Source organism: Pan troglodytes, chromosome X (genome assembly GCF_028858775.2).
Source record: "Pan troglodytes isolate AG18354 chromosome X, NHGRI_mPanTro3-v2.0_pri, whole genome shotgun sequence".
Lineage (NCBI taxonomy): Eukaryota > Metazoa > Chordata > Mammalia > Primates > Hominidae > Pan > Pan troglodytes.
Genome location: NC_072421.2, coordinates 54,573,268 through 54,593,420, shown reverse-complemented (window position 1 = coordinate 54,593,420; position 20,153 = coordinate 54,573,268). Strand labels below are relative to the sequence as shown.

The 20,153-nt window shown below is 46.9% G+C and overlaps 1 protein-coding gene across 17 annotated transcripts in view; it reads right to left on the bottom strand.

The window, feature by feature from the left end:
- GNL3L (G protein nucleolar 3 like) overlaps positions 1–20,153 on the bottom strand; it is a 91,604-nt gene that overhangs the window by 68,066 nt on the left and 3,385 nt on the right. For 11 of the 17 annotated variants that reach the window (XR_010154658.1, XR_010154664.1, XR_010154661.1 and 8 more), the window contains 9 exons: positions 12,685–12,746; positions 11,544–11,651; positions 10,384–10,500; positions 8,739–8,822; positions 8,435–8,570; positions 7,451–7,554; positions 3,405–3,549; positions 727–814; positions 34–208 (listed from right to left, as the gene is read on the bottom strand). Coding sequence is in view for 10 of the 17 variants with exons in the window: in XM_054676612.2 (XP_054532587.1) it covers positions 34–208; positions 727–814; positions 3,405–3,549; positions 7,451–7,554; positions 8,435–8,570; positions 8,739–8,822; positions 10,384–10,500; positions 11,544–11,651; positions 12,685–12,746 (1,019 nt within the window). In the remaining 7 variants the exon portion in view is untranslated. Of the gene's footprint in view, positions 1–33; positions 209–726; positions 815–3,404; positions 3,550–7,450; positions 7,555–8,434; positions 8,571–8,738; positions 8,823–10,383; positions 10,501–11,543; positions 11,652–12,684; positions 12,747–14,621; positions 14,735–19,043; positions 19,166–20,153 lie in introns of all 17 variants that reach the window. The other 6 variants (XR_010154660.1, XM_063803959.1, XM_063803961.1 and 3 more) reach the window with 2 other exon arrangements.

The window sequence follows — 20,153 nt, the reverse complement described above, 5'->3', positions numbered from 1 at the left end:
GGGCAGGGCATCAGCCAGGGCTCTGCTGCGGACCTCCTCCAGGTTGCAGCGCTGCAGGATGGTCTCCACTGGGGTCACAGGGTCTGCCAGCTTCTGCACGTGGACGCAGTTACGCAGGATGGTGCCCACCTCTGAGTTGGGCCCTGGGACAATGCCTGGAGCATCCAAGAGCCGGATGAACTTGTCCAGGTAGACCTCCTGCATGAATCTGGGGCGGGGAAGAAGAAAGCCCAGATGTACCTGGCATCGTAGAGGCCCCAATCACGAAGGTGGGCCTGGGATGTGGGAGTGTAAAGGAGTGAGGGAAGGGTGCATTAGAGACGAAGGTGGAGAGATGTAGAGCTGGAGGAGGGGTGACTGGGGGTCTACAGACTTGAGGCTGATTCTAATCTATCCCTCTGCCACTGGGGACTGAGCTGCAGGATCTTGGGCAAGCTTGACTCTCCAAGCCTCAGCTGCTTCATCCAGTCAACAGAGCTCCCATTTGTAGCCCAATCTTGCATCGTTATTCAAAAGCTTCAAGGCGCTAATGGGAACCACCCACGTGGGGACCTGGCCCACACCTAGGGTGTATCAGGAAAATGAGGGCTATGAGACTCCCATGCCTGGGGAAAGCATCAGGGGATGGTCCATGATAAGGAAAGGGACAGGGGCTGAAGGCATGGGAGTTGGGGGGAAATGGTAGGGTCAAGGAATTGTGGAGTGGAGGAGCAGGCAGGTGCTTACTTGGTAATTCCAGGAACAGCTCCCACGCTGCATGCGCGGCTGCGCTTCAGGCTATTGATCAGGCTGCTCTTCCCAACATTGGGAAGACCTACAAAATAGCAGCAGATGGCTCAGGGCAGAAGAGGCCCTCAGGAACACTCAGGCCAGCCTGTGTGAGGGAGGCCTAGCCAGGGGTAGTAACCAGGCCATGGGGAAGCCAAAAAATTGAGCCTGACCTCCTCCCTTCCCACCCCAGGCCCTGACAAAGCCCCTACAGGGCCTTTCTACCTCTCCCCTCCATTTGTGAGCATGCTAGATAGGTATGTCCCTCTTTCTAGACGTGACACCAACCTCCCACCCACAATCAGCCAGGCAGAGGTCCTCAATGCAAGGCCTCAGTGGCACAATCCAACAGAAGGTGGACATCGAGAAATGTCTAAGAAACAGAGAACAACCTGTCTGGGTGTATCACTCCATGGATGGGGATGGAGGTCATCTCCAGATGCCAGTCTCTCTGTGCAGCTGTCTACCTGAGGTGTGTATTTTGCTGTTTGGGCATCTGTCAGCCATTCTCACTCAGCCTGTGGATGTCTTTGTGTTTCCCCTTACTGGGCCTCATTCCTCACCGTTCTCTTTCTGTATGTGCTCAATTTACATGTGTGTACTATTGTCTCAAGCATATGCTTGTTTCAACCCGAGAAAGCTGATTGCCTAAAGAAAAAAAAAGTATATGTCTAAGTATACCTCTCGTGCATGAAGCCTCTGCACACCTCTCTCCCCCGTCCCTCTCTCTAGGTCATTCTCATTCTAAATTATCACCATGCATGGAAGTCTCTACACATCTCTCTCTCTCTCTCTCTCTCTCTCTCGGTCATTCCCATTCTCAGTATCACCACTTTTTCCTTTTCTTGTATCTCTCCCACTCAGTCTCTTTCTCTATCTTATCTTTGTTTCTCTCTGTGTCTTTGTATCTAAGCACCTCTTTCTCTGCCAATTTGTCTGTCTCTCATTCTGGCCATTGTTCTTTTCTCTCTGATTCTCTCCACCCCACCAATCCTGCCTCTATTTGTAATTCCCTCCATGCCAACTCCTGTCAGCCTCTGTCCATGCTCCTCATCTCTGTGGGCTGGTCACTTCATGGATGCCTCTCTGTATGTGTCTCACGGTGTCTCTTCTACTCTCTCCCTGTCTGCGCCTCCTTAACCTCCTCTCTGTATGTCTCTATTTCTCTCTGTACAGGTACACATACCTGCCTCATCGTGACATGTCTGGTATTTGTGTCCCTCTGTAACTCTGGGTATGTGATTATGTTCGAGGGTCAAAGTGTATGTGGGCACATGCGTGTCTTCTTTTTTTTGAGACGGAGTCTCGCTCTGTTGCCCAGGCTGGATCTCAATGGTGGCACGATCTCAACTCACTGTAACCTCAACTCACTGTAACCTCCACCTCCCAGATTCAAGCGATTCTCCTGCCTCGGCCTCCCGAGTACCTGGGATTACAAATGCCCGCCACCACACACATCTAATTTTTGTATTTTTAGTAGACATGGGGTTTCGCCATGTTGGCCATGCTGGTCTCAAACTCCTGACCTCAAGTGATCTGTGCGCCTCAGCCTCCCAAAGTGCTGGGGCTACAGGCATGAATGAGCTGCTACATCCAGCCCTCCTTGTGGTTCTATGCGCGTTGGGGGAGCAGCGTTGGGGTGGGTGTGTGTGGGAAGGGCTTAGTCTACATGCATTTTGACTCTGGTTCTGTCTCGCTAGATGTGCCTCCTCTGGATCTCTGGGTCTGTAGCGTGGGTCTGTGTATGTGTTTGTGGATCTGTATGTGTACTTAAGAGCTATGTGTATGTGTTCCTCTGTATCTACAGCCTTGTCCAGTCTGCTTCCATGTATGTCTCTCTCTGAATCTGTCTCTATCCCTGTAGTATGTTTGTCTCTCTCATTCTTTGAGAAAACATGTCTGCCTCTCTACATACATGGGTTATCTCTACCCTTCCTATGTCTCCCTCGGCAGATCTCTGTATGCATGTCTGTTTCTATGTCCCTTTTGGTGTTTCTGATTGTATCTCCCTCTTTACATGCCTCCATCATGTAAATTTGTCTCCTCTTTCCATTCCCCACCAATCCTGCCATCTGGCTTCCCAGTGCGTTCTCTGTGTCTTCTTCTGTATCTATCCTGGTATGCGTACCTATACCTTCTCAGTGTCTAGCTCTCTCTCCAATGTCTTTCTCACGTGGCTTCACATTCTTTCTCTGGTGATCTATCTCTGCCTCTCTCAATTTCCCTACTCCATTCCCATCATCCCTCCCTCAGAAACCTGTGCTCCAGAAAGGCCCAGGTTTTGATCCTCAGCTCTGCCTTGTCTTGCACAGGGCTGGGCTCCAAAAGTCCCTTTGCCCTTCTCTGAGCCTCACTCAGAATTCTCATCCGTAAAAGGTAGACGGTCACCCCACCCTCCCATAGCTCTGATAGGATGAGATGGTACCAACTCCAAGCCTGGCACCCTGCATTTGCTCCATGAATCTAATACTCAATACGCAGTGATGCCCACCCATCCAAGTTACAAATCACAAAACCCTTCCTGAACCACTCCTCTCTCCCCGCAAAAGACAATGAAGCTCCCAGGATCCTTTCCCCCGGCGAAGTGTCCGCTCAAGAAAGAAGCCTGAGCCCCATGACCACACAGCAGGTCTTACCCACAACACCCACACGAATGTGGGTGCGCACTTCACCAAGGCGGCAATAGTTCCCCAGAACCCTCATGAGGTTTTCAGCTCCAAAGCAGGCTTTGCTTTTCAGCAGTGACTCAGAGGCCTGACCTACTGGCACACTGCAACGATTCTGGAAAAAAAAAATGAATATCACAGAAGAGACATCAGGTGGCAGATGAGGTCTGAGCCCAGATTTCCAACTTTCAGGGCCTCCCTATGATCACTGAGCTCCTCAGCCTGAAACGGAAGGCTTCTCACACAGATCTTGAACACGTGTCATTTCCCCATTCCCCTCCACTGTCTTTGTGTCTCCAGTCTCCTCTGCCCCTGCCTCTGCTTCGACACATGTCACTTGCCTCCCTCGGCAGTGGCAGGATGGCATCCTGGCTCTAAATAGGCCAGGTTTGAGCTCCAGGTCTACTTCTCACAGGCCTATGTCCAGCAAAGCCTGCTTCCCTTCTCCAGGCCTCAGTGCCCTGTGTGCACAACAGGGATGCCCACCCTCCCTGCCTGCGCAGGGATGAGAGGGAGCCTGGCCCACAGCCTACCCTCCCTCAATTCCTCACACAGGACAAAGCCATCCCAACCTTTACTCCTGATGCCACCTCCTCTGCCCAGAATTCCCTCCCTCCTCTTCCCTTACTTTTTTTCTTTGAGACAGAGTCTTACTCTGTCACCCAGGCAGGAGTGTGGTGGCGCAACCTTGGCTCACTGCAACTTCCACCTCCTGGGTTCAAACGATTCTCATGCCTCAACATCCCAAGTAGCTGGGACTACAGGCATGCACCACCACACCCGGCTAACTTTTGTATTTTTAGTAAAGACAGAGTTTCGCCATGTTGGTCAGGCTGGTCTCAAACTCCTGGCATCAAGCAATCTGCCCACCTTGGCCTCCCAAAGTGCTGGGATTACCGGCGTGAGCCACCACGCCCAGCCACAGCATTGTTTCCAATATCACAAAATTGGAATTAGCCTATATAGCCATCAATAAGAAACAGGTTAAAAAGCTGTAGCCTTAAAGTGGAATACAAATGAAATACAGCTGTTAGAAAAGGTGGCTTCTGGCCAGGTGCTGTGGCTCATGCCTGTAATCCAGCACTTTGGGAGGCCAAGGCAGGCGGATCACTTGAGGTCACGAGTTTAAGACCAGCCTGGCCAACGTGGCAAAACCACGTCTCTACTAAAAATACAAAAATTAGCTGGGTGTGGTGGCGCGCACCTGTAATCCCAGCTACTCGGGAGGCTGAGGCAGAAGAATCGCTTGAACCCAGGAGGCAGAGGTTGCAGTGACCCAAGATTGCACCAGTGCACCCCAGCCTGGGAGATAGAGTGAGACGTCATCTCAAAAAAAAAAAAAAAGAAAAAAAAAAAGAAAGAAAAGGCGGCTTCTATTTTTGCCATCAAAAAGGCCAAGAAGCTGGGCACGGTGGCTCAAACCTGTAATCCCAGTACTTTGGGAAGCTAAAGCAGGTGGATCACTTGAGGTCAGGAGTTCAAGACCAGCCTGACCAACATGGTGAAACCCTGTCTCTACTAAAAATACAAAATTAGCCAGACGTGGTAGCAAATGCCTGTCATCCCAGCTACTCGGGAGGCTGAGGGAGGAGAATCACTTGAACCCGGGAGGCAGAAGTTGCAGTGAGCCGAGATCGTGCCATCCCACTCCGGCCTGGGCAACAAGAGTGAAACTCCATCTCAAAAAAAATTTAAATTTAAATTTAAAAAAGGCCAAGAAAATGTAAATAAGGTATCATGTTTCTGAAAGGTTTAAAAGTTTAATGCTATCAAATGTTGCCAAGGGTGTAGGAAAAGAGGCCTCTCACACATTCATCTACCCCACTGGTGGGAGTATAAATTGGTACAGCCATCACGGAGGGTGATTCATCAGTGTCTAGGTAAAGGTAAAATGCAGAAAGGCTATGACCCAGCCACTCCCTTTCTCTACCTCACCTACAAACACACACTTGCCCATGTGCCAAGGAGACATGTGCAAGGGTATTTGTGGAAGCCCAGGTTATAACAATAAAAAACTGGAAACTAATTGTATTCAGCCTCGAAAAGGCACATCTCTATAGAAAGATGTCCAAGAGAAAAAAAAACTAAGCCACAGAATGATATACATAATACTTCCAAACAGTATTCCCTCTTTATATATACACTTCTATGTATATCCAAAGCACAGAATAACATTTGGAAGAAGGCCGAGTGCAGTGGCTTACGCCGGTAATCTCCGCACTTTGGAAGGCTGAGATGGGAGGGTCACTTGAGGCCAGGAGTTCAAGACCAGCCTGGGCACCAAAGCAAGACCCTCCCCCCATCTCTACAAAAATAAAAAAGATAAAAATTAGCCTGGCATGGTGGCATGCACTTATAGTCCAAGGTACTCAGGAGGCTGAGGCAGGAGGATGGCTTGAGCCCAGCAGTTTGAGGCTGCAATGAGCTATCATCACGCCACTGCACTGAGGCCTGGATGACCAATTGAGACCCTAAATATCTGTATCTAAAATAAATAAAGTCTGGAAGAATGCACACCAAACTGTCAATGGCAGTTACCTCTGGGCATGAATAAAGGAGACTAGCATTAAGGAGACTGGTGAAAGGGTATTTAAGCTTTATCTGTAGTTAATTTTATTTTTTCTACTTTATTTTTAAATAAGTTTAACATCCAATGCAAAATTGAAAAAAAATGTCCCTTAGTATCCAATTTTTCTCCCAGAAACAATGTTTCTGTATTAATATTTTACAAACCATACATATTTCTCTATTAATGATATAATTGGGAAGAACTGTGATTTGTTTCAAAGAGAAAAATGATTGGAGGTATACGTATTTTTTAGAGTTAACAAGTAGTTGGTTGTGCACAGTGGCTCACAGCTATAATCCTAGCATTCTGGGAAGCCAAGGCTGGTAGATCACCTGAGGTCAGGAGTTCGAGACCAGCCTGGCCAACATGGTGAAACCCCATCTCTACTAAAAAAAAAAACACAAAACTTAGCCACAATCCTGGCTACTCTAGAGGCTGAGGCACAAGAATCACTTGAACCCAGGAAGCAGAGATTGCAGTGAGCCGAGATGGTGCCACTGCACTCTAGCCTAGGTGACAAAGTGAGACTCTGTCTCAAAAAATAAAAAATAAAGTTAGACCGGGAGTGGTGGCTCACGCCTGTAATCCCAGCACTTTGGGAGGCCAAGGCGGGTGGATCACCCGAAGTCAGGAGCTTGAGACCAGCCCGGCCAACACGGCGAAACCCCGTGTCTACTAAAAATACAAAAATTAGCCAGGCATGGTGGCACATGCCTGTAGTCCCAGCTACTTGGGAGGCTGAGGCAGGAGAATTGCTTGAACTTGGTGGGCAGCGGTTGCAGTAAGCCAAGATCATGCCATTGCACTCCAGCCTGGGCAACAGAGTGAGACTCTGTCTCAAATAAATAAATAAACAAACAAACAAGTAGTTAACTGTATTTTACAAATTCCCTATAGACATTATCTTTTATCCTTACAAGTGAAAAAAAAGAAATGCTTCCTGAAGAGTGATAATACAGGAAGAAGTCAAGTGAAACTAATATTAAGAAGTCACTGGCCAGGCATGTTGGCTTATGCCTATAATCCCAGCACATTGGGAGGCCGAGGTGGGTGGATCACCTGAAGTCAGGAGTTCGAGACCAGTCTGGTCAACATGGCAAAACCCATCTCTACTAAAAATACAAAAATTACAAAAATTAGCAGGGCATGGTGACGCGTGCATGTAATCCCAGCTACTTCGGAGGCTGAGGCAGGAGAATCATTTGAACCCAGGAGGTGGAGGTTGCAGTAAGCCGAGATCGCACCATTGCATTCCAACCTGGGCAATAAGAGTGAAACTCCATCTCAAAAAAAAAAAAAAAAAGTCACTCGGTGGAGCAAAAAGCTCAAAGTTGAAGGCCCAGTTCAATTACTAAAGGGCTGGAGGTCCCAGTCCAAGTCACGACCCTCCCAGCTCTGGCCCCAAACTACCCTGAAAGCGGTTAGATGACCCTAGCCCCAGGCTTACCAGGTTTTTGACCTGATGCTGGGTACTGGCCTTGAAAGCCACAGTTGGCAACTCATTCCGAAGGTAATCCAGCCATTTCTCCACAACCTCCTTGGGGACCAGGTCTGGGGTAAATATAGGAACAGATGGGGCTGGTAAGCAGAACAACACCTCCATGGTTCCCTCCAAAGACACCTCCACCCGTACCCAAAGCTAGGCCCACCTACCATCAACAGGTCTCTCAACTGGCCCTGTCATTCCCATCCAGTCCGCAGGTTGGAGTTAGAAAGGACAGTCTGGTCTACGGGATGCGTTAGCCCTCCCTGAGGGGGCCTCTGTTCCCTCAGGGAAAATGGACAAACTAGCTATCTGGTCCCAAATGTTCTCTTTCCAAAACAGCGCCAGGAGCATCAGAGACCCCCCAAATATTGTGTTTCCTATCCCCTCTCTGGATCATTCTAGGTTGGGCCAAATGACAAAGATAACCCTAAAAAGAATGGCTATCATGTGTGAAGTACTGACCACCATGTACCAAGCATTTTATCATTAATTCTTACAACAAATCTGTGAGGTTGGGATACCCATGGCCCATTTTACAGCTAGAGAAACAGGAGCTCTTGGAGGTGGCATGACTTATCCAGTGTCTCAGAGAAAAGAATCAGGACAGGTGGGGGGCTGAACCCTAGACATGAGTGACTCCTGAGCCCATGTGCTCCTCTGCCCCAGTCTTTGAGTTGAGGGAGGAGGAACTCTCCAGGGTTGTCCAAAAACAGAGAAGGCTCAAAATGGCAAGAACAGGGGCCTGAAAGGCAGACAGGCTTGGATTCCACACCTAACTTGTACCATACTCTGTGATACAGGCTTTGAAAATCGGAACAAAAATTTCTACTTTGCATGACTAATATGAGTATCACTGAGTTGCTGGGTTCAGTGTCTGGTCCAAGCTAGACGTTAAAGATGGCCTGCCCACCTTCCCTGTCACACCCAATCCTGCCTAACACCTACCAATCTTGTTCAAGACCAGGACCAGCTTCTTGTTGCCTTGTGCTCGCAGGACAGCCTCCTCCATTTGGAAGCAGCGGCAGCCTAATGGGTCTCTGGCATCCAGGACTTCCAGAATCACATCAGAGTATTCCACCACCTGCAGGGCAGAGGACCAGGAGATGAGGGCAGGGAAAGGATAGGGTAGCAGTGATGCAGGCCTGTGAAACAAAAATCTCCATCTCAGTCAGGAAAAAACAGAAATGGAGAGGAAAAGGGGCTGGACTGGAACCCTCCCGCAAAAGCCTGAAGAAATGGAACCCTGTACCTTACGGAACTCCTTGTAATAAGCCTTCCTCGTGGCCTCGTCATCCAGCTGAGGAAACATATTTAATTCCTGCAAAACTTCCTCCTAAAGGAGAAAAAAAAAGAGAATGGTCCAGGGGAGGAGGAGGAGAGAGCGAGAAAGAGAAGCAGGGCTTTGTAAACTATAGGAGGCTTAAAAAATCATGTGAGTCCTGGCCATCAGAGAAATGCAAATCAAAACCACAATGAAATACCATCTCAAACCAGTTAGAATGGCGATCATTAAAAAGTCAGGAAACAACAGGTGCTGGAGAGGATGTGAAGAAATAGGAACACTTTTACACTGTTGGTGGGACTGGAAACTAGTTCAACCATTGTGGAAGGCAGTGTGGCGATTCCTCAAGGATCTAGAACTAGAAATACCATTTGACCCAGCCACCCCATTACTGGGTATATACCCAAAGGATTATAAATCATGTTACTATAAAGACATGTGCACACGTATGTTTATTGCGGCACTATTCACAATAGCAAAGACTTGGAACCAACCCAAATGTCCATCAATGATAGACTGGATTAAGAAAATGTGGCACATATACACAATGGAATACTATGCAGCCATAAAAAAGGATGAGTTCATGTCCTTTGTAGGGACATGGATGAAGCTGGAAACCATCATTCTCAGCAAACTATTTCAAGGATAAAAAAACCAAACACCACATGTTCTCACTCATAGGTGGGAATTGAACAATGAGAACACTTGGACACAGGAAGGGGAACATCACACACCGGGGACTGTTGTAGGGTGGGGGGAGGGCGGAGGGATAGCATTAGGAGATATACCTAATGTAAATGACAAGTTAATGGGTGCAGCACACCAACATGGCACATGGATACATATGTAACAAACCTGCACGTTGTGCACGTGTACCCTAGAACTTAAAGTAAAATAATAATTTAAAAAATAAATCATGTGAGTCTCAGGCCACCAAAAAGTAGCTTTGACCAACCAATAAAGCTGGGAACTGGAAGAAAAATGGACAGAACCCCATGGTTCATGTGTGCGCCTATGTGTATACGTGTGCTAGAGCACCAGGTGGAGACCTGAGTGTGCACATGGGTGTGAAAGGGAGGGAGGAGGGAGGTGTGAAAAAAACAATCTATGAGGGACACAGGATGGGGGAGGCATACACACTGCATGTCAGAAAAGGGAGTATGAGCTGGCAAGCGTGTATTCTGTGTGTGAAACAAGAACATCTGCCAAAAAGGCAGCAAGAAGCCCTAGAAGGAAGACAACATCCCCTCACATATGCTCCTCTCTGTCTCTCAATCCTCTCCTCATACTTTCGCTCCCTCTCCCCCAACCCCATCCCCTGGTAACATGTAACTCTCCCAGCCCCCGACTCCACCACCAGCCCCAGTCTTCAGGCTCAACCTTGGGAGAGAGGAGCTCTCCAGAGGTGTCCAGTCACGGGTAAGGCTCAAAATGGCCCTTTATCTCCCTTTATCCCTCCCTCCCTCCCTTCGTCCGTCCCCACGGTTTTCTATCCTCTCTACACTGATTCCCTTGTTCCCCTCCAACAACTTCACACCTTCTTCCCTTTCACAGAAAAACGGCAAAAGATGCTTTGAGCAAACCTACCCAGGGGCAAGGGCTGCACTCTTACCTTATGCTCAAACTCCTCCTGGCGTCTTAGGACATCCTGACAGTAGCTCTCGATGGTCCTGCGTTTTTGTCTTTCTTGCTCCCGGGCGGCTTGCTGCTTCTCCCTCATCTCCTCAACCTAACAAGTGAACACACACTGGTACTGGAGCTGACTGGGTCTGCAGCCTAAGGGAGGGATGGGTGACAGACAGAGGAAATGGTGCGACATGGCAGAGGTGGGAGGAGCAGGGTCCAGGGAGAGGGAAGATATGACATCAGGAGATGAGGGTTTGAGAAGAAGAAAAAGAGAGATGAAGGGAAGAAAAGAGTTGCAGAGAAAAGAGGGTATAAAAAGCAGAGAGAGAATGTATCCTAGGCAGGCGGAACCACTTAAGACCAGAGATGGAAAGAAGCCAAGGTCCTGGGATGCTTCATCATTTAAAGATAAGGAAGAAGGCTGGGCAGGGTGGCTCACGCCTGTAATCTCAACACTTTGGGAGGCCGAGGCAGGTGGATCACCTGAGGTCAGGAGTGCAAGACCAGCCTGACCAACATGGTGAAACTCCATCTCTACTAAAAATACAAAATTAGCTGGGCGTGGTGGTGCATGCCTGTAATCCCAGCTACTCAGGAGGCTGAGGCAGGAGAATCGCTTGAACCCGGGAGGTAGAGGTTGCAGTGAATCGAGATCACACCACTGCACTCCAGCCGGGACAACAAGGTGAAACTCCATCTCAAAAAAAAAAAAAAAAAAAAAAGATAAGAAAGGGGAAAAAGTGGCAAAAGAGACTGTCAGTGGCTAGTCAAAGAAGAAAGACATCCAGGAGAGTGAGATGACAAGAAAGTCCACATGCTTCAAAGAAAGCATAGCCTCAAATGCTGAGCATTCCAATAAGATGAGGGAAGAATACTATTCATGAATGTGATGTCAGGGAAGGCGCTGATGAGGCCAGCAGGGGTAGTGTCAGCAGAGCAGTGGAAGCATAAGCCAGACAGCAATGGACTGGGTGGTGAACAAATGCAGACGTAAATCCAGTATCATGGTAACCTCCCTCTCTCCTGGCTTCCACAAATAGCCTCAACAACCCTAACAACTCTTGCCTTTGCCCTTCCATTCAACACTTCTGCGGACCTGGCATTCAAGGCAGGCCCTCTCTCTCCCCACCAAGGCAAAAAGCTTACCCACTTCTTCTTTAATTCAGCCTCTCGATTGGCATGATCATTGGGGTGAACAAAATGAGGTGCAGAGGGCACTTTGGAGGTTGCTTTCTTCCCATTTTGCTTTGCAGGCTGGCCACCACATAAGAGAAAAAAAACAGAGGTAATGAACCCATGGAAATCACCTCAAAAAGGCAGCAAGAAGCCCTAGAAGGAAGACAACATCCCCTCATAAATGCCCCTTCTATCTCTCAATCCTCTCATCCTCTCATCCCCTCACTCCCAAGGTGAGCAGCAGGAGTTAAAGCTTCTCAGATAAGTGTAGTTGTGGGGACAAAGAAAGGAGAGAGGCAAAAAGGGCTCCATCCCCAAAGATCTGCCCATCTGGCTGGGTAGAGGTCCTCTCTCCCATAGCTAGGCAGGGACTGACAGGAGACCTCTCAGAGGGGAAGGGCAGCTGGGAAGGTTTCCCAAGGCCCAGGGAAAACCTTTCTAGATAAGTGACTCTCAAAAGAGTGGTCCTCAGACCAGCAGTAGCAGCAGCACCTGGGAACTTGCTAGAAATACAAATCATGGGATGCCATGCCAGACCTACTGAATCAGAAACTCTGAGGTGGGGCCCAGCAATCAATGTTTTCCCCCATCCTCCAGGTGATTCTAGAGGACTGGTTAAAGTTTGAGAGCTTCACCCATGCTAAATTGTGAGAACCCAAGCCTTCTCTGGCCTATACCTTCTTCTCATTGCTCTTTCCCAAGCCTTACTTACCCACACCTTTCCCAGCAGGACCAGGAGATCCAGGAACCAAAGATGATGTTTTGGCCTCCCTCTTCTCCATAAGAAACAGGGACTTGAGAATCAGACAGTCTCAAATCCCAGTTGTGTTACCTTGAACCTAGGAACTTTCTCACTGACAGTTTCCTCAACTAAAACATGGGGATAATGATAATCCCTACCAAGGTAAATCAAGCACGAAGCTGCATATGACTTGGGAAAAATGCTGCTGATTCTCTGCTGCGGCCACCCAGAGAAGGAGGGAAAGCCAGATCCACTGACTCCAATGTGGCACTCTGTCCAGAGTCACCCAATATTTACTGGGTTTAGTGGGCCTCTCCCAGGACAAGCAACCTGTTCTTGACCTTACCCTCAACAACAGGCATACCTTACCTGAGGGTAGGGCCAACTTATCTTCTTGTGGCCCTTGGAAACTTCACCTGGCTTTTTATTTTCTACAAAAGAAAAAAAAGAAAGAAAAGAGCCGTCATCCATCTACGCGATATTTGTTGACACCTGAATCAAGGCCAGGCCACACTGGGAACCTAGCTAGGAAGCCTCAGATACCATGTCTGTCTAGATCCAGCACAAGACAAGAGATGCGGATGGCAGCAATAGTATCAGAGGAAGTACTGGATATAATATTTGCACATTATTTCATTGCAAATTCAAATAATTCTGAGAGGAATTCTGTACAGAGAGAAACCTGAATATGTGCTTGTGACTCCTCTTTCCCCCAGAACTTCCTACTGGGGGAAACTCAACAATTTAAGTGCCAGGCTGAGATGAGGGAGCTGGCAGCATGAGAAGGTAATCTAAGGAGTCCCAGCCCACTAAACCTGGGCAGATGCCCTCAGTATGTGGGGAAAGAACCATCCTTCCTGCTGACCCTGCTCAGGCCATTGCCTCCAAAGGGACTTGACCTACTCAGCCAAAATGCTGCCGCCTCCCTCAGATACAAAAAGAAGAGATCTACCACTTCTCCAATCATGACTTAGCAAAGCCCAAGAACTTATGAGGCCTCTCTCCTTCTTCAATAAGAAGTCCCATCTCTCAACCCGTTCACAGTTGGCCTATTGGGAAGAATGGCTCCCTTTAATTCTTACCACCTTCATAGGGGCTCAAGGAATTCCTAGAGAGACAGGAGTTTCTGGAAGCTCAGGATATATACAAACAAATATATTATATGAGCAGCTCAAGAATACCACACAGAGAACAGGCTCCACAATCACATCAGTTGGCTCCCACTACAGAGTTAAGGTACGAAACAGAACTTAAGTTCTACTGCAAATTCTTTTTATTTTGAGACCGACTCTTGCTCTATTGCCCGGGATGGAGTGCAGTGGTGTGATCTGGGCTCACTGCAACTTCTGCCTCCCGGGTTCAAGCGATTCTCCTGCCTCAGCCTCCCGTATTTGTATACAAAAATACAAATTTTTGTATTTTTAGTAGAGATGGGGTTTTGCCATTTAGCCAGGCTAGTCTCGAGCTACTGCAAATTCTTAAGGAGAATCAAGAAGATACTTCAAAGGAACTGTGTGAGAAAAAAAGATTTTCCAAAACTTGACACTGAATAAAAATTCAAAAGCCGGGTGCCGTGGCGCATGCTTGTAGCCCCAGCTACATGAGAGGTTAAGGTAGGAGGATCCCTTGAGCCCAGGAGTTCTAATCCAGCCTGGGCAACAAAACAAGACCCCATCTCTTAAAAAAATACACAAACACAGACTGCTTTAACAGTCAAAACTTAAGCTGGGCACAGTAGCACCTGCCTGTTGCTAGCTGGGAGGCTGAGGCAAGAGGATCACTTGACCCTAGGAGTTCGAGAACAGCCTAGGCAACATAGTGAGACTCTGTCTCTTAAAAAAATTCAATAGAAATAGTGAAAAACAAAAAAGACATCACTAACAACCAAATTAATAAGCTAGAAGACCAAAGGAGGGGCTTACTTAGAGCAAAAATTCAAAGAAATTGAAATGATGAGCAAAAATATAAAAGAAAAAATGGACAATAGAGCCAAGACAGCTAAAATCTAAACAGGAGTTCCTGAAAGAGAAAAGGGTACAAATGGAGAAGCAATAATTTTCTGAATAACAGACGAAAGTTCCTTAAGTTGAACATAGGCTTGAGGTTTCAGACTGGAAAGACACAGGCAGCAGCAAGATTAACAACCAAGGCTGGGTGCCATGGCTCACCCTGTCATCCCAGCATTTTGGGAGGCTGAGGTGGGAGGATCGCTTGACACTAGGAGTTTGCGACTAATCCAGGCAACATAGTGAGACCTTGTCTATATAAAAAAAAAAGTTTAATTAACCAGGTGTGGCGGCATGCACCTGTAGTCCTAGCTCTCAGGAAGCTGAGGCGGGAGGACTGGTTGATCCCAGGAATTCAAAGTTATAATGAGCTATGATGGCACCATTGCACTCCAGCCTGGACAACAGAGACCCTGTCTCAAAAAAAAAAAAAAAAAAGATTAACAACCAAAAAGACATACCCTGGACATATCCTGATGAAATTTCTGAACTCCAAAGATAAAGAGATAAAATTCTAACCAACAGATCACTCTTACTTTGTGAAAGTAAGAAAAAGACATTTTCAGGTGAGCAAAGATTACCACCTGTCTTTCTTTCTTTCCTTTCCTTCCTTTCCTTCCTTCCTTCCTTTCTTTCGTCTCTCCCTCCCTCCCTCTCTCTCTCTCTGTTTTTTGTTTTTTTTTTTTGAGACAGAGTCTCGCTCTGTTGCCCAGGCTGGAGTGCAGTGGTGCCACCTGAGCTCACTACAACCTCCACCTCCCAGGTTCAAGGAAATCTCCTGCCTCAGCCTCTGGAGTAGCTGGGATTACAGGCGTGCACCACTGTGCCTGGCTAATTTTTTTATTTTTAGTAGAGACGGGGTTTCGCCATGTTGGCCAGGCTGGTCTCAAACTCCTGGCCTCAAGTCATTGGCTCGCCTTGGCCTCCCAAAGTGCTGGGATTACAGGCATGAGCCACCACGCCTGGCCCTGTGTTTCCTTTTGGATAAAACTACTGGCAAAATAAAAATTAAATCAGAATAAAGATCCCAAGCTAAAGGAAACAAACAGTGGTGGGCAGGAAATCTATGGAAATCTACTAAAACTTATCACTGAGGCCAGGAGCGATGGCTCACAGCTATAATCCCTGCACTTTGGGAGGCCAAGGCGGGTGGATCACTTGAGGTCAGAAGTTCAAGACCAGCCTGGCCAACATGGTGAAACCCCATCTCTACTAAAAATACAAAAATTAGGAGTTTGAGACCAGCCTGCCCAACATGGTGAAATCCCGTCTCTACTAAAAATACAAAAATTAGCCGGGTTCCTGACTTGAGGTCAGGAGTTTGAGACCAGCCTGCCCAACATGGTGAAACCCCGTCTCTACTAAAAATACAAAAATTAGCCGGGCGTGTTGGCACGCGCCTGTAATCCCAGCTACTCGAGAGGCTGAGGCAGGAAAATTGCTTGAACCCAGGAGGTGGAGGTTGCAGTGAGCCAAGATCGCACCACTGCACTCCAGCCTGGGCAACACAGCAAGACTCTTGTCTTAAAAAAAAAAAAAATTAGCCAGGTGTGATGGCACATGTTTGTTGTCCCAGCTACTCAGGAGGCTGAGGCAGGAAGATCACTTGAGCCCAGGAGGCGGAGGTTGTGGTGAGCCATGATCACACCTGCACTCTAGCCTGGCCGACAGAGTGAGACCCTGTCTCAAAAAAACAACAAAAAAAGGATTCTTAAAATCGAAGAAGCATATCATAAGGAAATAGCTCAGAACTGAAATACCAAATCATTTCAATAAAATCCAGGAATCAAGTAATGGGGGTTGGAAAAGCAAAAGCATGAAAGCATGCTAAAGGTTTCATTTTGAAAGGGTAGGTTACAAAATAGTCATTATTTAACTTTGGTAAAGTGATAAATACAGAATTCATTATGTTTGATATAAATATGAATACAATTACCAACATAACTTAATTACCGATGGAGGATTGTTTAAAAACTCCATCAAGTTAGCAAAACATAAATAAGGGAATAAGAGGAAACAAAATAAATAATAAATATAAAATAAGATGGTAGAGAGCCGTGCACGGTGGCTCACACCTGTAATCCCAGCACTTTGGGAGGCTGAGGTGGGTGGATCACTAGGTCAGGAGTTCGAGACCAGCCTGGCCAACATGGTGAAACCCTGTCTCCACTAAAAATACAAAAATTAACTGGGCATGGTGGCAGGCACCTGCAATCCCAGCTACTTGGGAGGCTGAGGCAAGAGAATCGCTTGAACCCAGGAGGCGGAGGTTGCAGTGAGCTGAGATCGCGCCATTGCACTCCAGCCCGGGTGACAGGGCGAGACTGCGTCTCAAAAAATAAATAAATAAAAAATAAGACGGTAGAAATCTGACCAGACATAAACGTCTCATAACAAATGTGAATGGGTCGAATTTAAATAAACACAGTTTAAATAAACACGAAACAGACCACCAGTCTCCTTTCTTCTAAAGTACTCATGTTGCAACAACAACAACAAAAAAAAATGTGAGGTTTGGAATGAACCAGGTCTGGACATTTTACTCAACAATTTCCATCTGCCTAACTTCCCTGGAAACTGAGTGCCTGCAATGGATACAAGCACACAGTGAAAGAAAACACATCACACTTGGAGAGAAAAAGAATGTGCTTCAGAGGGGAGAAGAGAAGAGGGGAGGGAAAAAGGAGAAGGGGGTGCAGTCAGTCATCCCTCCCAGCACTCAGGAGCCTCTGCTCATAGGTTTTTCAACAACTCCAGAGAGAAAACAGCTACCATTTTATAACCAGCAGACATTCTTACTCTGGCTCAACAACTACCTAGCTATATGACCTTGAAGAATTTTTTAAAACCTCTCTGAGCCTCAATGCATCCACCAACATCATCTAGGCCTAAAATCACCAATTCATCAGTACTCAAAAGCAGATCTCTGTATTCGCTAATCCCTCATCTCCCATACTGTCACCCACAGATGTCCCTGTACACCCACTGACTTCATTCCCCTCATCCTTCCTCTGCCGTAGCATCAAATTTCCCACAACATTCTCTGAAACTCCCACCTGGGTGATCAGCACTCCCCTAACAACCTCTCCCTAGGATCAATTGTCCAAGCTCCTGCCTTGATACTTGGCTCTCCCAAGGACAATGCTTCACTTGCAGGCCTCTCAAAAGGTGGTTGTTGTTTTCACTGCCACGTTTATCCTGGGGTCAGTAGGTAGAGAACGTAGCCCTCCAGACTCACCAGTGCCAAGCTGAGACTATTTTTCCCTCTTGTTAAAAAGAAAAAAAAAAAAAACCAGGTGTGGTAGCTCACGCCTGTAATCCCAGCACTTTGGGAAGCCAAGATGGGAGGATTGTTTGAGCTCAGCAGTTCAAGCCCAGCCTGGACAACATAGAAAGACCCTCATCTCTATTGAAAAAAAAAAAATTAGTGGGGCATAGTGGCAAATGCCTGTAGTCCCAGCTACTCAGAAGGTTGAGGCAGGAGGATCACTTGAGCCCAGGAGGTTGAGGCTGCAATGAGCTATGACAGCGCCACTACACTGCAGCCTGGGTGACAGAGTGAGACTCCATCTCAAAAATGTGTGGAGGGGGATAGGATAAAAAACCTGTTCTTTTTGAGGCCCCAACTAGGCTGCTATGCCTGTCATCTATGACTTACTTTTCCTCATCTATTGAAGCACCTGGTTCACTGCTTTTCTTTTGACCCAACTCCTGCCACCAACAACCTGGGTGACTTTGGAGATCACTGGGCAACCCTTCCAACAATCCAGGTTTCCCACTTCCTTGACATCTTCATCTCCAAAGATCTCCACTCAATCATAGCCACTCACCCACCCATTCCTCTGGTTACACCTATGGGGGAACCACCTGCAACTGCTTGGACTTCTGAAAGCAGTCTCAGACACCCCTCTCTCCTATCTTCAAGCTCATTTGTCCAACCTCCTAGAGACTTGAACGTTCTACTCAGTTCCTTATTTGTCAGCCATCCTTCTTCCCTTCCTGTCCAGCTAACATCCCACAGTCTGTGATTACAATTGCACTCCTGCAAAAAGCCGCAATTCCTTTGCCCCTCCATTGCCCTACTATGACATCTTTATCAGTGTTTGGTAACTGACCAGCAGGCAGACAAGGCAAGCAGGCAGGCAAGTTCCATGGAGTATACACCTGTGCCACCAACACCAATAGTTGTAAACTTTTTTGATTTTTTTTTTTTTTGAGACAAAGTCTTGCACTGTCACCCAGGCTGGACTGCAATGGCGCGATCTCAGCTCACTACAACCTCCGCCTCCCGGGTTCATGCGATTCTCCTGCCTCAGCCTCCCAAGTAGCTGGGATTACAGGCACACACCACCACACTCGGCTAAATTTTTGTATTTTTAGTAGAGACGGGGTTTCACTACGTTGGCCAGACTGCTCTCCAACTCCTGACCTAGTGATCCGCCTGCCTTGGCCTCCCAAAGTGCTGGGATTACAGGCGTGAGCCACCTCGCCTAGCCAGTTGTAAACTTTTTAAGTGATAGAACACTCCCCCCTTCAAAAATAACCACTCAAACATGAACAGCGGCCAGGCACAGTGGCTCGTGCCTGTAATCCCAGCACTTTGGGAGGCCGAGGTGGGTGGATCCCTTGAGGTCAAGAGTTGGAGACCAGCCTGGCCAACATGGCGAAACCCCGTCTCTACTAAAAATACAAAAAAAATTAGCCAAGCGTGGTGGTACGCACCTGTAATCCCAGCTACTCAGGAGGCTGAGGCTGGAAAATCACTTGAGCCTAGGAGGCGGAGGTTGCAGTGAGCTCAGATCACACCACTGTACTCCAGCCTGGGCGACAGAACGTGACTCTGTCTTGAAAAAAAATTAAAACTTTAAAAGAATGCACAACAGTTAAAACTGCATTTGAACACTCTTTAGCACTCCTCAAAAACCTTCCCAGACTTAATCATTATCATTTGGGTCCAAGATATCCCTAGCCCAGAGTGCAGACAGCTGCACCACATGGTACCTCCCCCCATCTTTCCCAGCAATCATCCCAGTTAGTCTGATCATTAATTGCAATTTACCAGTGAAGGTCTTGGTTTTGTAGGCACATAGGGAGTTTTTCTATTTAATTTTCACCATTTTCCTCACTAATGTAGATGTGTAGAATTATTCTTTATTTTTAACAGGTAATAGTCATATGATTCCAAAACAAAAAGGTGTTATTTTGAGAGGTCTCCCTCCCATGCTTGTCCCTATCCATTGCAGTCCCCTCACTGCCACAAGAAACCACTTTATTAGTTTATTGTGCATCATTTTCTTTATGTAAATACCAATATATATTCTTATTTTCTCCCATTTTCTTCCATAAAAGGTAACATACTGTAGTCCTGTTGGCCAACTTCTTTCAGTTAGCAAATCTGAAGATCTTTCCATCTAATAGTCTTTCCACACAATACAGTTTTTCCATATAATCTTTCTATACGATACTACTTTATCTTTTAAACAGCCAGAATTCTTAAGTATGCATATATCCTACTTTATTTAACGAGGTAATTTTTGTCTTTTCCATCACTATCAATATTTCTATCATCTAGTATTAGATGTTCCTAAATAAAGTATAATTACCACCTTTCTTGTGTTACTTATAAATATGATTATTTGGTCGGGCATGGTGGTTCACGCCTGCAATTCCAGCACTTTGGGAGGCCAAGGCAGGCGGATCACTTGAGGTCAGGAGTTCGAGACCAGACTGGCCAACATGGCAAAACCCCGTCTCTACTGGTAACAAAGCAAGAGTCCATCTCAAAAAAACATAAAAAATAAAATAAAAGTATGATTATTTGCTTTTGGTATT